Source organism: Protopterus annectens, chromosome 13.part0 (genome assembly GCF_019279795.1).
Source record: "Protopterus annectens isolate FY-2018-M chromosome 13.part0, PAN1.0, whole genome shotgun sequence".
Lineage (NCBI taxonomy): Eukaryota > Metazoa > Chordata > Ceratodontiformes > Protopteridae > Protopterus > Protopterus annectens.
In genome coordinates, this window is record NC_056747.1 from 720,337,897 (window position 1) to 720,359,533 (window position 21,637).

A 21,637-nucleotide genomic window follows, 5' to 3' on the forward strand; every position below is an offset into this window, starting at 1 on the left:
AAACACAAGGTTATTTATTGAACTATGTGCATGCACATGTGCTCATTTGTGCTGGTCTCTCTCTCTCTCTCTATATATATATATATATATATATATATATATATATATATATATATTGTGTAGACTGGTAGAGCTGGGTGAAGGCTGCCAGCCTAGTCAAATAGATCTGGTAGGTAATTCTATCATTTGTTAATACTGTGAAATGTTGAACTTAAAACAATGTGGCAACATTGCTCTCTGCTGTCAAGAAAGCTAAGTCAAACATTTCTTGTTGGTCCTTTGAAATTAAAATTATTTTGTTCCTTTGAAGTTAGAATTTGGAGTCGATGAGTCTGGAGTAAGCATTCTGCCTATTATTTTAAGGCTAAAGTTAATGACCAGAATTTACATGTGGAATGTCCTTTATTGCTATAAGTGGAAAAGAATGTAAATGCAGGTTCTGTCAGCCTGGGAACACCAGGAAAGTGTAAAAGATGATGTAATGTTTTATCAGAACTGCAGTTTCAATTTAAACAATGAGAACCAGATTATTAAGCATTTTTGTCTGACTATCCAACTCACAGCACTGCCTGTTGCTCTATGTAAGTAAGTTATTTTAGAAGTGTGTTTTCTTATAGCAGTAGCAAGGAATTAGAAAGTTTAGACCAAGTGTTTTCTGTGATGTCAGAACTGTGCTACTGATTTATTTTAAGTATTTCTGTGTGATCTCTGAAATCTCTTGACTAGCACTTACTGTGTAGTAGAAAATATTGTCTTTTGGTTTTAATTATTTATTATTAAATATTTTAAAACCTTTTAACTGTGGCTGGTTTGTGTAGAGATAAGTTAAGCCCTAGAATACATTGCATATTTATAGAGTTTATTGTACAAAGCCACTCTAATAAGCCTTGACTGATTAGTCACACTTACCAATTGAATAATAATATTGCACAGTAATAATTGGACACCCTTAAGGGTCAGCCCAGGTTGGAAGGTTTGGAGACAAAGCCAGAGAGGCCAGATTACGTTGGTTTGGACATGTGCTGAGGAGGGATGCTGAGTATATTGGGAAAAAGATGCTAAGGATGAAGCTACCAGGTAACAGGAAAAGAGGAAGGCCTAAGATAAGGTTTATGGATGTGGTGAGAGAGGACATGCAGGTGGTTGGTGTGACAGAGCAAGATGCAGAGGACAGGAATAAATGGAAACAGGTGATCTGCTGTGGCGACCCCTAACGGGAACAGCTGAAAGAAGATGATGATGAATAATTGGACACCCTTTTAAGGGCCTTTGTGTAGCTGATAATATTAGCTGGGTGCTGGCAGTAATTACTACTGTATAGTCTGGGTAAAAGGGGCACAGCTGGAGAACCTGTGCCAGCCTTCCATAGAAGTGTCTGTGTGGTTGTATAAACTCTTATCTCAAAAGTGTGTGTGTGTGTCAGCTACTTGGGCAGGGACACGAAGAACTGGTTGGACAGAGAGGGTGCTGGAGATTTTAGCTTGCCCAGCTAAGCTGAGATCTGAACCCTATAGCTGTGCCAGTGGGGAGTCTTATCGGGGATCTGGGAAGCAAGGGAGCGACCAGCCCTGGACTGACTGTGATCTCTGTGTGCTCTTAAGGGAAATTACACTTTACTGTGTGTGTTGGTTATCCTTTCCTCTCATATGAGATGCCCTCTCTGGTGTTAGTGGTGAGGATTGAGGCTCCTTGATTGCTGGGCCAGTGCACGGGCGTCACACGTGTATGTGTATATATGTATATATATATATATATATATATATATATATATATATATATATATATATATATATATATATATATATATATATATACACATATATATAGATGTGTGTGTGTGTATGTGTGTGTATATATATATATATATATATATATATATATATATGTATGTGTACAGTGCAATGGAAAAGTATTTGCCCCCTTCCTGATTTCTTATTTTTTTGTCACACGTAAATGTTTTAAATCAACAAACAAATATAAATTTTAGACTAAGATAACCCAAGTAAACACAAAATGCAGTTTTTAAGTGATAGTTTTTTTTCCACTTAATAAATAAAATTATCAACCTACATGGCTCTATGTGAAAAATTAATTGCCCCCTAAACCTAATAACTGGTTGTGCCACCCTTAGCAGCAACAACTGCAATCAAGTGTTTGCAATAACTGGCAATGCGTCTTTCACATCGCTGTTGAGAAATTTTGGCCCACTCTTCTTTGCAGAATTGTTTTAATTCAGCCATATTGGAGGGTTTCCAAGCATGAACCGCCTTTTTAAGGTCATGCCACAGCATCTCAATTGGATTCAAGTCTGGACTTTGACTAGGCCACTCCAAAACCTTCATTTTATTATTTTTAAGTGATTCAGAGGTTGACTTGCTGGTGTGTTTTGGATCATCGTCCTGCTGCAGAACCCGTGTGTGCTTCAGCTTGAGGTCACGAACTGATGGCCTTTTTTTGGTAGAGAGCAGAATTCATGGTTCCATTAATCACAGCAAGTCATCCAGGTCCAGAAGCAGCAAAGCAGCCTCAGACCATCACACTACCACCAGCATGTTTGACTGTTGGCATGATGTTCTTTTTCTGAAATGCTGTGTTACTTTTACATCAGATGTAACGGGATGCACACCTCACAAAAAGTTCACCACTGGTTTCATCAGTCACAAAATATTTTCCCAAAAGTCTTGGGGATCATCAAGATGTTTTTTGGCAAAAAGTGAGACGAGCCTTTATGTTCTTTTTGGTCAGCAGTGGTTTTTGCCTTGGAACTCTGCCATGCATGCCATTTTTGCCCGGTGTCTTTCTTATAGTTGAGTCATGAACACTGACCTTAACTGAGGCAAGCGAGGCCTACAGTTCTCTAGATGTTGTTCTGGGTTCTTTTGTGACTTCTTGGATGAGTCGTCGCTGCACTCTTGGGGTAATTTTTGTAGGCCGGCCACTCCTGGGAAGGTTCACCACTGTTCCATGATGATCTTCGTGTTTCACTGTTGCAGTCATCACACTTGGGTTACACAGGTAGCCCTCAGTCGGCCCGAATACATGAGTATTGGGATTTCTGCATCGGTTGCTGCCACCTCTTCCATGACATCAGGTCGTCAGGGGTATAAAACATGCAGCCGACGCCATTACATCAGTCTTTCTTGCCAAGAAGGAGCCCGAAGCAGAAGCAGTTCGCAAGTGCCGGTTGGCCACTACCTGAAATTTTCGTTTTTTTGAGTTTCAGACCTGAAGTCTTCTAAAGCTAAGTACCCCATTGGGGATTCTTTTTTCTTGCTCTAACCGATGTCAGAAAAAATTAACAATTGTCTTGCCTGTGGAAAGCAAATACCTCACAGAGATTTTCATTCTTACTGCATCACCTGTTTAGACCCAGACCACGACGTTCCTCACTTTTGTGCATTGTATAACGACTGAACCATTTGTCGTCGGGCTATTTTTGTAGCTGAATTCTTTCGCTCTCATTCTCTGTATTCTAAAATGGCTTCGGTAAGCCATCCGACTACTGATCTTCTGAAGAAGTGCAAAGACAAATACTGAGACAGACCGCATAGGTCAAAAACTGCCGACGATGCTTCTGCTAAGCTAGTTGCCAGTCTGCCGGTACTCAGTGAGGTGCCTTTGCAGCCCATGATGCCCGCTTCTACAGATTCGCAGGCCTCTGCTGAGACCCATTCGGAGTCCGGTATGCCACGAGATGCTTCTTCGACTGTGTAACCTGCGGATGTCTCTACCTTGGATGGATCCGGAGCCGCTGTGCAGGCACCAGCTTCTGAGGGTGCATTCCAACCTACCGATATTCATATTAAACTGACAATGTCATTTCCAACTAAAACTACCGAGTTTCTCAGGCCCAGAGTTCACACTATGTCTAGAAAACCGACATCTATATTGCATGCTCAAGCTCCCATGCCACAAAAACAAATGCTTAGAAAGGCTGAAGACCTTATTACTCTAATTAGGGGGAGCTAGCCTTCCCCTGCCAAAAGACAAAGAATTGAGTTTCCTTCTGATTCTACAGACTAGGAGTCTGATGACTCTGACCCTTCTGATTACCAGGACATACCCTTATCTACCTATGAGGACTCAGATGCAGAGGAATCCATTCCCTCTGCCTCCCCCTCAAAGAGGATTTTTCTTTTGGTGAAACCTTGCCTACCTTAAGAGAGCATTTCTACTGGGAATGCCAGGACTATCCTCAGTCCAAAAAGAGACTCAGGGAATTTTTAGATTTGCCTCAGCACAGGCCTCTAGCTATACCCCCTGTCCTGGATATTGTAGATGATGTCTTCTTGGAGTCCAGTCTTACTCCTGATACCTTACACCAGCTCCTAGAAAACCTGACAGGTACTACAGAGTACCTGACTCTCACAAATTTCTCTTTAAGAATCCTACTGCGGATCCATAGACCATTTCCCAGGGGTAATGCCGTGAGATGCTTCTTCGACTATGGAACCTGCAGGTGTCTCTACCTTGGATGGGTCCAGAGCTGCTGTGCAGGCACTGGCTTCTGAGGGTGTATTCAGGCCTACCGATTTTCATATTAAACCAACGACTTTGTTTCAAGCCAAAAATACTGAATTTCTCAGACCTAAAGTTCACACTACGCCTAGGAAACCGACGACCATAGTGCATTCTCAGGCCCACAGGCCTCAAAAACAAATTATTAGAATGGCTGAAGACCTTATTACCTTAATTAGGGGAAACCAGCTTTCCCCCTCAAAGAGACCTAGAACTGATTTCCCTTCTGATCAGGAATCTGATATCTCTGTTCCTTCTGACTACCAAGACATACCCTTATCTACCTACGAGGATTCTGATGCAGAGGATTCCATTCCCTTTGCTTCCCCCCCTCAGAAGATTTTTTTTTGGTGAAACCCTGCATACCCTTAGGGAGCATTTCCACTGGGAAAGCCAGGACTACTCTCAGTCCAAAAAGAGACTCAGGAAATTTTTAAACCTGCCTCAGCACAGGCCTCTAGCTATCCATCCTGTTCTGGAGATTGTAGATGATGTTTTCTTGGAATCCAGCCTTACGGGTACTTTTCCTCCAGCTCCCAGGAAACCTGACTGGTACTATAGAGTACCTGACTCTCACAAATTCCTTTTCAAGAATCCTACTGTGGATCCAGAGACGATTTCCCAAGGACCAAAAAACATTAAGGCTACTACTGCCAAGAATCCTACCCCTTCTAACAGGGATTCTAGGGCTTTAGACAGATGGGGTAAGAAGGTATACACCTCTGCTACTCTGGCCATTAGGGCTTTAAATTGCCAGTTTCATATGTTAAAGTATCAGCAGCATATTATGGGGCTAATTAAACAGAAATTTATGGTGATTCCTGACTGTGCAGAACACAAAGATTTACAAGAGTTAATGCATTCTGCTGACCAAGTTTGTAAACATACTTTGCAGTGTGGTTTTGAAGCTTTAGAAGCATCTTGTAGGGCTGCTGTCACCGGGTCTGTTCTTAGAAGGCATGCTTGGCTTAAGGAACAAATCTTGCCAGGTCATGTCAAAGCAAAATTACTGGATGCACCCTTAAACCAAGAGTGCCTATTTGGCAATAAAGCAGAAGTAGTTCTCAAAAGAATGGAGGAGAAAGCTAAATCTATGCAAACTGTTAAAGATTTCTTACAAGTACAGCCACCTAGATTCAGTAGGCATTGGCCTTCAAAGAACTGGCCCTTTCCAGTCCCTTCCAGGCCTTCTCAGTCCAAACCCAGGGGCAGCAGACCCCCCCACGACTTCAGTCTCAGGTTATGCACAGATCTAAGCAGTGGGGTGCTCCCACATCCAAAACAAGGAGTAGTAAGCCACCCCCTATGGTAAACTTGCACAATGACTTATCCTTAACTCCCTCAAGCCTTGCTCAAGTACTTGCACCTTTAGGAGGAAAACTCGCTCTGCATGCAAAAAACTGGGAATACATTACCAAAAACAAATGAGTTTTGAACATTGTTTCCCTAGGATACAAATTCCAATTCCACTCACTCCCAACCAAAAAGCAGGTACTTTCTCTCCTCAGCGTCAAGGCTATTCAACCTGTCCCAGCAGAACAAAGGGGGCAAGGTTTTTATTCAAGCATTTTAACTACTGTTCTGTTTTGTTTTTTGTTGCTGAAAGTTTGTGATGACTGTTAACTAGGTGACATCCTGAAGTCACCCACTAATATGCCGAAGCTCCAACTTAATCATATGCATGTCAATAACTGGTGTACAAAAATGGGATAAAACGGAATGTTAAAAAGTGCAGCACTGATGCATTTAGTAAATATTTTCATCTAGCTTACAGCATACAACCCCCCCCCCCCACTTTAATGTTAGAGAACTTAGAACTGTGAATGACAACTTTTTAATATTAACCACAGTACATGAGAAAAGTGGCAGTTTTATTTCTTTTTACATTTTTTTTTGGGGGGGGGGGGGTTAAATTTCCAAATTCTGAATGTGACCTCGAAAGGCTGAAAGCCGGTGGGTCTGAAAAGCAGTTATTAATGATGCTTACCAGAAAATATGCTTTTAATACACACACTTACATGTGCGCACACGCAAACAATTGCCAGCATCCTGGCAGGTAGGTTCAGTGCTAACTTTACCCCCCTCTCACCCCTTAAAGGGCCCATCTTTATACCAGAAGAATGCAAAGTTCCTGTAATCACGGCTGCACAGGTAAAAACCTCACTCTCCAAAGCCAAGAACACAGCATCCATGGGACCTGACAACATCCCAGGCTGCCTTCTACATGAACTACAGAATGGACTGGCACCCCACCCAAGTACCATGTTCAATCATAGCCTTACCTCAGGCTTTGTGCCCATTGAATGGCGCACCGCAATGGTTTTCCCACTCCACAAGCGGGGGGGGGGGGCCGGCCACAACAGACCCCGGGAACTACCGCCCCATTAACCTGACAAGCCTGATCTGCAAGGCCATGGAGCGTATCATCATGGAACTCATAAACAAAGACATTGGATATCTCCAAACTCTGGACCCCCACAGTTCGGGTTTGTAAAAGGCGGATCATGTCTCCTAAACCTGATAGATTTCTTTGAAGCAGTCACCAAAGCCATAGATGAGGGTAAGGTAGTTCACGCAGTGCATCTAGATCTCGCCAAGGCATTCGACACCATCCCCTACTCTGGAATTATAGATAAACTCAGTAAACTAGGTATAAATCCCTATGTCACAAGATGGGCTGCCAACTGGCTTACTGACAGAACCCACACTGTGAAAGTAGCAGATTCCAAATCAGACTTCAGACCAGTGACAAGTGGAGTACCACAGAGTTCAGTCCTGGGTCCTCTCCTGTTTGGTATCTACTTCTCTGAAGTACAGGCTAACACAGAAGGTCTTTGACTAACTAACTTCACAGATGACTGCAAACTAGGAGCCATAATCGAAACTCCTAACTGTGTGGACATCCTACAAAAGGACCTCACTGAGACAGATGCCTGGTGTCAAAGCCATGGTCTCAAGCTCAGTGCCAAAAAGTGCATTGTCATCCCCTTTGGTAAAATCTCTGTACCCATGAACTACCACATAGGCGGTAGTCTACTTAACAGCGAAAGTGTGACGAGACCTTAGGACACAGGTGGACAGTAGTCTCTCCTTTGATAATCACATCGCCACAGTGGTCAGGAAATCCTTCTGCGTGGCACACCTCATCACAAAAGGTTTCTCATCCAGAAAAAAAGAGGTCATTGTTCCCCTCTACTCATCACTCGTTAGACCCATTATAGAGTACAACGCCCCTTTGGTATATACCTCACAAGACATCTACAACAATTGGAAAGGCCACAGAAATACCTCGCAAAGAGGATTACTGGCATCAAACAGATGCCCTATGCAGATCGACTCAAAAAAACTCCAGCTTTACTTCGTTGCATATCGCCTACTCACAGGCGATCTCTGCCTAACATACAAAGCTATGTTAAACCCAGAGCTGTTGGACATGCTCCACTTAAAGAAATCCCAATCCCTTCGAGCTACACGCTCTAGGGACCTAAACCTTGTCACCACAATAAACAGAACATGCTGGAGGAATAGATTCCTGTCCCAGAGACTTCCCATACTCTGGAACAGACTACCTATCTATGTCAAACAGAGCTCCTCATTAGCACTCTTCAAGAAAAATCTTGATGATTGGATGGGTAATAGGAAATTCACCCCGGGGATCACTTCTGTGGTTCTGCTTGACAGGGGCACAGGAAAATAATTTTCTTGGGTGACAAAAGCCAGGGTATCTTTTTGGCTAGGCTTGTATAGTCCCTAGGGCCAATAGCCTAGTACCTACCTATGAATCTTAGTTTAATTCCAAATTCTAATTGAGAATTAAACAGCTTTTTTTATTTTAAAGGGAGTCTTTATTGTCTTCTGAATCATTCAGCCAGATTTGCAGAGCAACGTTGTCATCAGAAAACTTTGCCTGAGATCCTGCGTTTGTAATTTGAAGATCTGTGAAGTTGATCCCGAATAGTAGAGGTTCCAGCATGGCTCCTTTAGGAACTCCACTGGTTACTCTTCTGCTCTCTAAGCAGTTTGTTTTTAAAATGAAAGGAAATTGTGTTTTGGTTAAAAACACTTGTGTAGGGAATGTCAGTCCAGTATTTTGCTGCTGTTTTGTGTTTGTTTAGACTGCTCTTTGGCTTTAGGAAACTTTTAACTTTCAAAGAAAGCTGAATCAGTACTGCTGTGCCACCCTGTCTGGATTACTGACTTGGAGTATAATCAAACCTGGAATGTGTGAAGCATTTTCATGTAGAAGAAGGAGATTGCACTGGCAAGCTTAAATGTTTGACATATGCTTGTGTCGCTTGCACCTGCTGAATGTACAGATTTAGTGACAGATCACTGTGCTATTCAGAAAATAGTAGGAGTAAGATTATTTGGATGCACTTGTAGTTATTTTGCTGTCTTTTCTTATTCCTTGTGCAGTCATAAGCTCACTTGTACATGTAATTATTTTCCTTTCATTTCTATAATTTGATTTTCTTAACCATAATTTTATTTATTTGTTCAATCACAGACTTGTTGCTGGTGTTTATTAATTTATATGTGTTAAATTAGAAAATGGGTGTGATTGTTGGTGTCTGTGCTTTTGAAGAGAGACTAGCTGTAAGCTACCAGGCTACCTTGATGTAATGTAATGGATTCACTTCAGAATCTCAAAATTCTGAAACATCAAATTTCGTATAACCGAGACCATATGATAGATATTTAGAAATATCAAAATTCTGAAGCAAATGCAAAAAAAAAAATGTAAATGTTTCTGCGGGGGGCAAGCCCCCCCTGCACCACCCACACCCCCGCCACTTAAGTATTCCAACTCATCGCTCTACAGCGAGGAAAAAGAGGAAAAGGGAAATCTCCCATTCCGCGCTGTATGCAGATCTCCATTCACAATGTCGGGATTCCAAAAGTTCGATCATATGGTCTCGTCCATATGAAATTCGATCTTTCAGGATTTCGGCATTGTGAAGTGTTCCCAATATAATATATAGTGTAATATAATATAATGTGCAATATAATATAATATTTATCAGCTGGGTCATGTGTAGGAGTGTTCAGTAACTGAGACAAAGATGCCAGGTTGATCTGGCCTGTGGCAGCATGTACTCAGGGTTGCCAGATGTCTCTGTTTCAGCGGGACTGCCCCGAAATCAGCAGCCCACTTCTGAGCCCAGCACTGCCTGTTAAAATCCCGGCTAAACAGTCTCTGCTTTATGATTTTTGATTGTCTCGTATGTCGACAAACAAGCCACCTGTGTGTAATGTGGAGCAGCAGGCAGTTCCACATGAAAGACCTTTTTGTCTTCACTTAACATGAAAGACCTTTTTTTTGTGATCCCTACTTGTCCTTTACAAATCAGTACCAAGCAAGCAGGAAAGGGATGGGTGTTGCCACTGTGGGTGTCTCAGTAGTCCCACCAGGGAAGCTGTGTGTGTGGTTGTGTTAGACAGACACAAATAGTTTTGGTATTGATTTCCATTGGTAAGATTGAAATGGAAGACTGTGGTCTCAAACTGGAGTTCTGATTAGACAGTGATTATAACTGTGTTATGTAGATGTACAATGTAAAGCTTACCTGTTTGTGCATGAGTTAGCAACCCAAGACGGAAGTGGACGCAAGTGTAGAATAATATCTCCCACTCTGTTTGGGTATTCCTGACATGATTTATATATTCAAACTCATTTAATCTTGCATAAATTAACATTGATTGACAAGTTAAATGTTTGAAATAATAGATTTTCACGTACTAGGCGAATTACTTTCTTTCAACTCCATCAATTAATGAATACTTATAAAATAACTTGCTGTCAGTTGTAATATTGACTTCCTTCTTTTTTAACTGATATCCATAGTTAAGTAATGCTGAATCATTAATTCATCAAAATAACTTTTTTTGTGAGAGTTAACAAAGACATTTAACCATTTTGAATTGTCTGGCTAGTCTTGTTGCCATTTAATTTAGCAGCATTTTGTAGCATTTAATTATAATTAGTTTTATATTTGTTATATCTTTAAATTGTGGAGCACCTCCTATCAACATCATCTGGTTTGTTCATAGGATGAGTGAACAAAATGTGTTTTGCTATTTCTACTGACAGCTTCACATACCTCTAAATTTCTCTACTTTGGAATTGTGGGCAAAGCCAAAAATAGGAGGGACAAAGACCCTAAATCAGGGAAAATGTTTAAATACTCTAATTCACTTAAAAATGTAACCAGAGCAACAAGTTTTGCATCAAAATGCATTTTCTGAAAAATAAAATATAAGAATTTCTGCATGGCATCACTGGCTGACTGTATGCAACTTTCAGTAATTTACCAGAAGAAAAACAAATGTTACAATGAACAGGAAAAAAAATATGAAACAAAATCATGAACATTCAGCAAAAAAAAAAAAGAGGGGGGGTGATGGAGAGGTATGTGGCTTCGGGTCTACTTCATAACATTGAAATTTCATAGCATTGAATTTCATAACATTGAGGCCATAACATCTAAAATTTAAGACATTGAAAACTCAGAACATTGAAAGTGTGCTTTATAACATTGAAAACTACAAACATGTAAAGAACATCCTCTCCACCTATAACAACACCTAACTAACCCACTTTCTACTACAGTTCTGCATCCCCCCCCCCCCGTAAATTAAATAAACCAACTCCAAGATCGAACTACAGTGGAAAAGAGGTTAGGAAATTAATTTTTTTCCACTGTAGTGCAATCTTGGAGTTGGTATATTTAATTTATGGGGGGAGGTGCAGGGGGGCTTGCCCCCCTGCAAAAACATAGTGGAAAGTGTGTTTGTTAGTTAGGTGGTGGTGGAGGGGATCTTATTTACTTGTGGGATGTAGTTTTCAATGTTATGACGCACACTTTCAGTGTTCTAAGCTTTCAATGTTTTGGGTTTTCAGTGTTTTGAATTTTCGATGTTATGGTCTCAATTTTATGAAATTCAATGTTATGAAATTTCAATGTTATGAAGTAGAATCATATCATCACACAAGTCTTGTTGTCATTTTTGTCGTCTTTATCAGAGTCTTAGTATTTTTTTAGTTATCTGCTATCACAGGAAGTTTTTTTTTTTAATATCTGTTATGTACAAATCACCAGCCCTGTGTAGTGATGACATACATAATGAATATTCATTAAATGTGCATGACACTGCAATGCGGACATGAATAAACAGTGTTGTGGGTAGTATTTCCTCCAGTTCATCTGGGGTGATAGTGTTTACACTATCACTGATTAGTGTGCATTTGCTGTATATGCTTAAGGCTTACCACTTCCCTTGTATTTATTTAGTGTTCTGAGGTGTGGATCATGGTACAGTAGCCCCTACTCATCACATATATTGATAACAGAGACAGAATTCAGACTCGTTCCTGACATTGATTGTATCTGTGTAGACATATTATTGGTGCGTGGATAGATAAATAATATGTAATACTTAATCCTATATGATTATATCATAAAAGGTAGTAAACGTAGAAGAGGTAACCTCGTATGGTCGAACACAAAACAGAGAATGCACTAAACACTGATTATTACTACAGAGTGAATCATCACAAGTCATTTAATACTTTTCTGCCACTAAAAGGATCTAAATCAGCATTAAACTTCAGTTACAAAACCCAGGCCAGGTGTTGTCTGAATAGTAGTATTGTTAGAGAAACATTTTTAGTAACATAATGGAGTAGAATTGGGGTTAGGGGCAGGATTAACATACATGAGTAAAATGGTATGGGGACTTTATTTGTACTACCTTACTTTTATGCTTAACCTAACCCTACCCCTAAACCCAATACTACACATGTTCTTAGAAAAAGCTTTCCCTAACAGTACAACTACACAAGCCAAAAGGATACAGAACATACACAACACTGTCTAGCCCCTAACCTGAACTCATAAATACTCCTATGTACACATTATCTGCTGTAATACAATCTTACGCATCTTCAAAACTGCCACTTTTTCAGTTGAACATTCATTTTCCTGCACATTCCTACTTAGCCACTCTGTGATTCATAGAAATGCACACTTAATTGTACTTTCTCTCTCTATTTTTTTTTTTACACCTACAAAAACTTTTCTATTAAATGAATATTCTACATTTGGAGTTACAACCATTGTACATGTGCATATATGTACACGGGTCTGCTGCAAATGGTTAAATTCCCACAATCTCGAACTTCATATGACCAACCCCATATGATCGAGTTTGTGAAAGCTCGACCGGACTGCATGGATTTCTGCATACAGCGTAACGTGAATATTTCCCATTACTGCACTGTAGTGCGATCTCGGAGTTGGTATATTTAAGTAGGGTGGTGGGGGGGTGCAGGGGGGCTTGCCCTCCTGCAAAATACTGATTTTATTAGTATTTCTTTTGTTTTTTGCTGGTTCGGAAAACCGGCTTTTGCAATAATGCACTTTCGCTCTTATGGGTGTCAATGTTGCTTGTTCGAAATTTTGGGATTTCAAGCAAGCAGCATAGACCCATGTACACATAATTGTGTCTGTTGGAAGCATTTTCTTTGTGGTAAGTATTCCCAGGCACTGCAGTTAACATTTCAAAGTAGTGTTTTAAACTTTTTTGCAAGCTAAGAAGTCAGAGTGTATGAAAAATATCTTCCAAAAATGCTGCCTGAAATGTGCTTTACATGTTATTTTTAATAAGTTGGATAACCCTTTTTAATGAAACTGTCTAATTAATGCATAGCCTAGAGCTGTGATATCTGTTATGTTCCTGGACCTGATTAATTGTTGTTAAATGTATGGCTTCAGTTGTAGAAATAGTAAAACCTGAACAACTTCCCAGTACATACAGCAGCTTTCTGAGTCAGTGAGGCAGAGTTGTAGAGTTTTTCTTTAACTTTCCTATCCTTAAGATATGTCGTCACAGAACTAATGCAAAGTGACCTTCATAAGATCATCGTCTCCCCTCAGCCACTCAGTTCAGATCATGTTAAAGTTTTTCTGTACCAAATTTTAAGAGGTAAGTGTGTATGCGTAAACTCTTTTTGTGATAATATTGATTAGAGTTTTAGACTTGAATTTCTTGAGTCTGCAGTCATTTGTTATAAATGTAAGTTGCCTTTGCTGTTTTAGCACAGAAGGTAAATTCTGATGATCATCATTCATTGTTGTAGTATTAACTCTTGAATTCCTGCCTACAGAGGCCCAACAGCCAGCCCACCTACAAGAGCTCTTCACCCTTTTTCACGTCAAGTGGGTTCCCTTCCACACTGATATCAGGACCTCGGTGTTATAAAGGGTCATTGACCTGCACCATCTTCAGATGTTTATGGCTGCAGTTTAATGAGCATCTCAAGTCCGATTACAGTGTTAGCCTGTTGGTTTGGCCTGATTCTAGAATTCTCAGATGAATACTCCATTGGGGATTTTCTCCTATCTTTATTGATTGTTGCTTTTTTTTTTTTTTTTTTTGCCAGATTATAGTGTCTGGACTAAAGTGATTTATTGTCTTAAGAAATGGAAATATATACCCCACATGTACTTCTGTACCTTGTGATTTTTTTTTTGCCTGAGTCCACATCCCAGTTTGCCCAGTTATCCTCTGTGTGCCTAATTTAACTAGAAGGTCATAAAATACAGGGTGGTCTCTCTCCACTTGTTCTTATGGAAGAGGATGCATGTCTAGTCCTAGTCTTCTGTGGGGTCTGCTGTTTTTTTCCTTATATTACCTGCAGATGGAATAATTCTTTGAGAACCTTCAGACACTGGACCAAACCCAGGTTGGCTTTGTCAAGATAAGGTCATGCCTGTTAAACCTGGTGAACTTCTGTGAGAAGGTCATCAAGTCAATGAATGAGGGGAAAACTGTGCATACCACCTACCTGGACTTGGCTAAGGTGTTCGATACAGTACTCCACTTGGGTATAATTGACAAGCTCACCAAACTGGGCATAAACCCCTACATAACTTGCCAGAGTGCAAGCTGCCTCACAGGTAGAGGACCCAGGAAGCCAGGATTGGGAAGATCACCTCCACTGAGAGGCCAGTCACCACCAGAATACCTCCAGGCTATGTACTGTGTCCGCCCCTATGTGGCATCTACTTCTCAGAGGTAAATACTGATGTCAGGGGCCTTTAGCTGACCATCGGGAGCATTCATAGTTTCTTCCCCATGGTACAAACGTCTTACAAGAGGGTGTAATACAGTTGACTGGTGCCAAAGTCATGGATTAAAACTCAATGCCAAGAAATGCATTGTAATGCCTTTTGGGAAAACTGACGGGCTGATTGCTCCATCAGTAACACACCCTTAAGATCTGTCCTGGTAGTCATGGATCTGGGAACATATGTAGAGAGTAATATGGTCTTTGACCAGCATGTGGCCAAAGTAGTCGTAAAATCATTCTATGTCAACCAACGTGCAAATAAGCACATGGCATCTTAATCCAAGGAAGTCATAGCGCCACTTTATTTAGCCCTTATCAGGCCCATCATTGAGTATAATGCCCACTTCAGCATGTACCTGACCAGGCATATGCAATAGGTGAAACTCCCACAAAAGTCCCTTAGGAGAATCCATGGTGTAAACTCAGTGTCCTGTATGGACTGCGTTAAAGCCCTGTCTCTGTACTCAGTCTCCTACAGATTACTGAGAGGCGATGCCTGGCATACAGGGCATATTTAGATCCATCTCTAATGGACCTTTTGTTTATGTGCAAAACAGCATCAGAACTATTAGATCCAATTATTTAAATTTTGTTTGTGACACATGTAAGACATGTTAGCAAGAGAGGTATGTCTCAGAGGATCCACATCCATGTGAAGCAGAGTACATCCCTAACCCTATTTAAGTGTAACCCCAGGTCTGGCCCCCATGTCTTTGATAGAGGCAGATGGTAATGTTCAAATTAACAGTAGCATGCACACACACACAACCTCTAGAAACGTCCTAACATCCCCTCTCGTAATAAATGCCCATGATACGTAGGGACGCGATTCACTTGGTTTGCACTGCTAGGCTTATTGGCCCTAGTGGTCATTAACCCCGTATTTACCTATGAACGTATGAGAAGCGCTCAAAGAAGAGATTCCTTAAGGCAGATGACACTACCTTTAAGAGTCCAGCCTCCCAAGGCTTGTAGACACCACTGTCATTGAGGTGCCTTCACAGGCCATGTATCCAGTGTCTGTTTCTACCAGTGCTTCTGGCTTGACCTCTAAGGAAGCTGTCACAACTTTGTTGTTCAGTTCTTTCCAGTACCTGGGACTGTGTAAATCCTCCAATGACCCACTTATCTACATCCAAGCAGATTTTATGTCCAGTGGAAGTCCTGAATATATAGGAGAACAGAAAGTATTCATAATTGCAAGCTTTCATGTGCTTGATAACCTTTTTCGGTATTCCATAAGGATAGGGTCACACTTCAGACTAACCCTTCTTTTATTTGTAAGGTGGTTACAGAGGTTTCTTGAACTAGGATAGTTACCTCCTTGTATTTTTACCACTTTGTGTTTTTTGGCTTTTCCCAGTTAGGGGTCGCCACAGCGGAACTCCGGTCCGCTAATAATTGGCAGTAGATTTTTACATATTGGCTTGCTTCTGAGAATAAATTGGAAAGTATTTTTCATTTACTAATTGAGTAGACAATTGAGATTCCACCCAGACAGAACAAAGGTCAGTAAGTACAATTGTGATATTGATTTCTGCTACACTCATTTTGAAACAACTGCCTTGGGTCTACTGTGAGCTCATTCTACTAGGGCCACAGCTACCACTGTATCTTGTCTGAGGGGAGTTGCACCATGGAACAGTCTAGGAAATAACTACCTGATCCTCTGTGCACACCTTTGCCAAACATTATAACATAGCCAGTATTTTCTTGACCAAGGCAGGCTGTATCAAGACCATTCTACAGGCGCTTGTATCCATTGTCTCTCCAGTTGTCCAGCCATTCTCTGGTCTGTAAGCTGTGAGAGGTATCCCAAAAGACAGTACTGCAGCAGTGAGTTATGAAGGACATAATATAGTGGTATTAGGAACTTAATCATTATTGTAGATGTTTGAATAGATCATTGCTGCTGGCTCATTACCCTCCCTCCTTCCCCCTCTTTCTCTGGGATACTAGTGGGTTTGGGTGGGTTTCTAACCATTTCCACATTCTATCCCTTCCTGTTTACCTTCATGTGTACGTTTTGCACACGGGCGAACAGCAAATGTTCGAAAGGACGTTTGCAAAGTTTGCAAACGTCGAATGCAAAAAGGTTCGAATGTGCATTGAGCGAATGCACAGTGACATTCGCTTATTGCAGATTCGGCATTTTGGGGCAGATCGCACTGTAGTGGGGATCGGAAAATGGTCCCTTTCCCCACTGTAGTGCGATCTCGGAGTTAGAATATTAAAGTAGGGAGGTGTGGGGGTGCAGGGGGGCTTGCTCCCCTGCTTTACACTTCATTACATTTTTTTTTTACATTTATGTTCTAAAATCAGCGAATCTACATTTCGATTTGCTGATTTTTGAACATTGGAAACTGTCGCGGTTTTGTTTTTCGAAGTTATGATTTGCTCATATGAGCAATCGCACAAGTGTGTTTCGCCTTTCTAAAGGTAAACCATCCCTTCCACCTGATTAAGATTCCTCCATCTCAGAGTTCAGCAGCAGCCTGGAGTGTCTGGTTTTAAGATCCCTCTGCTTGTGATTTCCCAGCTGGGATAGATCATCCATTGCTGGATTATGCTTTAACTTCAGAGGAAAACGTGGATTTGCTAGGATAAGAAAGATCTGAAGATCGTACTATGTGATTGCCTCTTTACACCACTGACATCAGTATGAGAGGGAGTCTGCTGGGACTGGAGGGGTGAAGATGAAGAGCTCTAATAATTGGGCCAAACCTTTAGGTTTCTGCAAGAATCCCAAGATTCAGCACTGTAACAGTGAGTATACTTGAACACTTACAATTATGATAAGTTCCTAACCCAACTGTACTTGTTTTAAATTAACATTGTATTAGTATAGTTACATTAGCCTCAACCCCGTTTTTCTCCATTTCTGTCCATGGGGTCAGTGTGTCACATCAACGGTGTCCATCACCTAGAGCCAGTGTTAGCTCCACCTGGTAGCAAGCCTCGTCATGCATCTCCCCTTACCAGATGGGTAGTCCCTCCTGTTAACAAGATGGTACATACATGCAAAAGCACTATCTTAGTGTGCTGTTCGCCTTCCTCCAAAAAGAGGCACATGGGTGCACACACATAAACACACACACACACACACACACACACACACACACACACACACACACACACACACACACACACACACACACACACCAGGAGGTTTATTTTACTGAGAACTGAAAGGTAATGTGTGCACTATTGATATCATGCCTTTATATAGTATATTTTTGCAGTATCTAATATAGTGCATTTTCCCCATAGTGTGTAGCAAGCAGAATACTATTGTCTGTTTCAGTTCTACTAATAATATATATGTATGTATGTATTTGCTATGAAGTTAAGACCCTCTTTGTTTGCTTCCAGTCACGCCTCCTTTTCTAAACGTATATTGTTGTACAAAATCTATTTCATGTTAAATGTTATGTGTTGCTGCTGCAATCTCCCTGCTTTTGTATGGAGATAGGGAGGCTTATGCCTTTGTGTATTAGTTAACAAAGACTAAAAATATATTCCTGATCCGTAAACCCCACAGTCTGAGATCTGGCATGTTGAGGTTCATCCTTGTCAGGAGCCTAGCTAAAGCTACAGGTCTTTGGTCAGGTTTTCAGTTGAACATTTTCCAGGCTATTATTCCATCCCCTTTTATCCACAGTGTTTTGCATACTAAACTTCTTGTCCAAATCCGTTCACTGCACATTACGCTCACATCAGAAAAATGTCCCCAGGCTGCACTTTCATTAAAAGTTTATATTTTGTTAGGAAAAAAAATTCATTTTACTGTTTTTTCAAGTTTAGATTTGGTTGTTTGCTTCTTTCAATTAATGCTTATTTCTTTTTGGATCAGACCAATCCTGCTATTTATCTTTTTTCATCAGACCAATCCTGCTATATATCTTTTTTCTGACAGTATTCTTTTCCCGTCACAGCCCCTCACAAGGTCTTTTTGGTTTTTTTTTTGCTGTATCCTTTTCAGTGATGCATTGTAAAGCTGGTTTTGTCCAAACTTACTTCATTTTCTGTTCTAGGGAGTAGATCTTTTAAGAAATGCAAATATGGGCATAGAATACTGTCCCGGGGTAAGCATACCTCTATGTATGTCTTGTGTATTTCTCTCTCTGTGTGTGTGTGTGTGTGTGTGTGTGTGTGTGTGTGTGTGTGTGTATATATGTATATATACATATATATATACACATATATATATATATATATATATATATATATATATATACACATATATATATATATATATATATATATATATATATATATATATACACACACACATATATATATATATATATATATATATATATATACACATATATATATATATATATATATATATACACATATATATATATATCTATACATATATATATATATATATATATATATGTGTGTGTGTGTGCGTGTGTATATACATATATAAATTATATATGTTAGTGAAAAGTGTTTTAAGTGTAATATTTGTGTATTATTTCCACTATCTCCTTTTAAAAATTGGAAGGATAGGTCACTGTTGTATAACTTAAAAGATGGCTTTGTCTCCTTCAAGTGGGGCTTCAATCTTGAGAGCTACTTTGTAGTTGTCCCCATTAACTTCTAGGGTAGAACCTGGGTCTTCCAGAGATGAATATAGGTATAAAGATAGACACACAGAGGGAAAAAGAGAGAGGGAAAAAAAACATAAAGCTGACAGACTTGACAGACCTGAATAGCATGGAGATTCTCTTTACATACAATGTTAAGGATAGGAAGGATAAGTCACTGTTGTATAACTTAAAAGATGGCTTTGTCTCCTTCAACTGGGGATTCAGTCTTAAGAGCTACTTTGTCGTTGTCCCCGTTGACTTAGGATAGAGCCTGGGCCTTCCAGGGATGAGTATAGGTTTAAAGATAGAGACACCAAGGGAAAAAGAGAGAAGAAAAAACATAAAGCTGATAGAGTTGACAGACCTTGAATAGCTTGGAGGTTCTCTTTACATACTATGTTAAAAAAATATGATAGAAAAGACAGTCTTCTACCCTTTCCTCTTCTGTTTTTTTTCAGTCTCCCTTCAGAGTTTTACATTGGGGGAAAAAAATTAACGTTTCTTCCTTTTAAGATTCAAAAGTATGCAGAGTTTTCACTTATTCCAGACCATCTTCTGCTGGATCTTTCAGAAGTCGTTCTATTTCAGTTATTGCATTTGACTTTGAAAAAATGATGAAGCTTTTTTAAAATCTAGCAAAAAATGTCTGCTATTTCTTGTCTTGTACTAAATTAGACATTTGTATTTTTCTCCAAGTTGTTTTTCAGCCAGGGCATACTGGTTCTCATTGCCCTGCATTAAGATGCCATCCCAAGTGGTGCTGGATTCAAACCAGGATATCAACAGATGATGCACCATTATAGTAAAGTAGATCTCTTTTATTCACATTATACCGTTTTATCCCACCTCATTTCCCTTTGTCAGTTTTTCTTTTGTGTAGGTGCCCGCATATTTTGTGTAGACATCATGGTGCCTGGCATATGTTGGCCTCTTAGGGCATCACTATTGTGGGTTATTGGACAAGGCACTATTTCCCTGTTGCAAACCATCAGAGCCACTGCCTTTAGGCGGTATCCAGGTGCTTGTTTCCCAAGCAATGGCAAGCACTGGGGGTCTGTCCTCTTGGGCAGTGTATACCAGTACACAGTCAGATCGTAATAAGATCGGGATCGTATCTGATCTGCTGAAAGATGTCAGCCTTGCTTTCATTGCTAAGACATGACTGGACGAGAACATTCACCCCTGTCTGGCTGCAGCCATTGCACCAGGATTCTCAGTGATCCAGAACCTGAGGACTAGGACTTGGTGGGTGGAGTTGCCGTCTGAGGTGGTTACAAGCTGGATCTGACTAATGTTGCGACTAGGGAGACCAACTACTTTTAAGATGTTTTTGTTGCAGGAAGAAACTGCATGATTACTTTCATATAGGTGATACTTGGTTTCGACCTCACCATTTTTGGTGTTTGGATGGCTCTGAGCCCACATATTTTGGTTGCACACTTTACTCCACGTGATCTTGCACTCACTCTATTAGTCACATTACTTTGGAACATTTTTTCCACTACAGTCTTTTCATTTCATTTCAAGTTATGGTGCTGACTGTTTAAATGCCATGGTCATTACTTATAATACTTTTATATCCCTGGTGCTAGAGTCTCTAACTCCAAGTTGTGTTTGTCCAGTATGTACTAGGTGATGTGAACCCTGGTTTGACTATGATCTTCATCTCGTACTATGAGAGGGGTATAGTTTGGAGCATCTTTGGTGTTGTGCAGGTCTGCAGAGTGACAAAATTGACCTGGATGACCATTGTGCCATCTACCAGGTAGAGATCTCGTGTAAAAAGGCAGCATTCCTATCCAGAGAGGTTTCGTCGGCAGTCTTTTGACTAGCACTGTGCAGCTCCATCTGTCTTAAATAGAAGATAATTACCTTCTCTGTGGTGCAACTCTGTTTTTTTTTTTTTTTTGCTACCAATATTGTTGCTATCAGATCTGTTGTTCTGCCACCTGACCCCATGGGTATTGTGGTTTCAGCTTCTCCACCCCATACCTCTTGGAATGGTGCTTGATACTCCTGATTGTGATGAACTCAGTGCTGTTATCTCCGATATTTGTGTGATTACATGCAATCTGAATCAAAGTCCATCTTGGCAAGTGTTTGCTTGTCTTGATCTTGTACCAGTAATATTGGAGATCCTGGTTTTGTTATTGAGATATGAAGCATTTCCGTCAGTCTTGAAAGAGGCCATTGTTATCCCTACTGTCAAGAAACCATTTTTAAATCCTAATGTCTTTAACCAGGCCATTGCTATCTCTGCTGTCAGGAAACCATCTTTAAACCCTGTTGTCTTTGACCAGTGCTACCTAATCTCTAACTGGCCCTTTTTGGGAAAGTTTTCTTTAGAAGGTTGTTTATAAGCAACCTGGGACTCTTCTAACTATCA

At 40.3% G+C, this 21,637-nt stretch overlaps 1 protein-coding gene across 1 annotated transcript in view; it reads left to right on the forward strand.

Annotated features, from left to right (window-relative positions):
- NLK (nemo like kinase) overlaps nucleotides 1-21,637 on the forward strand; it is a 1,170,696-nt gene that overhangs the window by 603,302 nt on the left and 545,757 nt on the right. Inside the window, exon 4 of the mRNA XM_044054405.1 lies at nucleotides 13,397-13,503. Coding sequence (XP_043910340.1) covers nucleotides 13,397-13,503 — 107 coding nt within the window. The remainder of the gene's footprint in view (nucleotides 1-13,396; nucleotides 13,504-21,637) is intronic.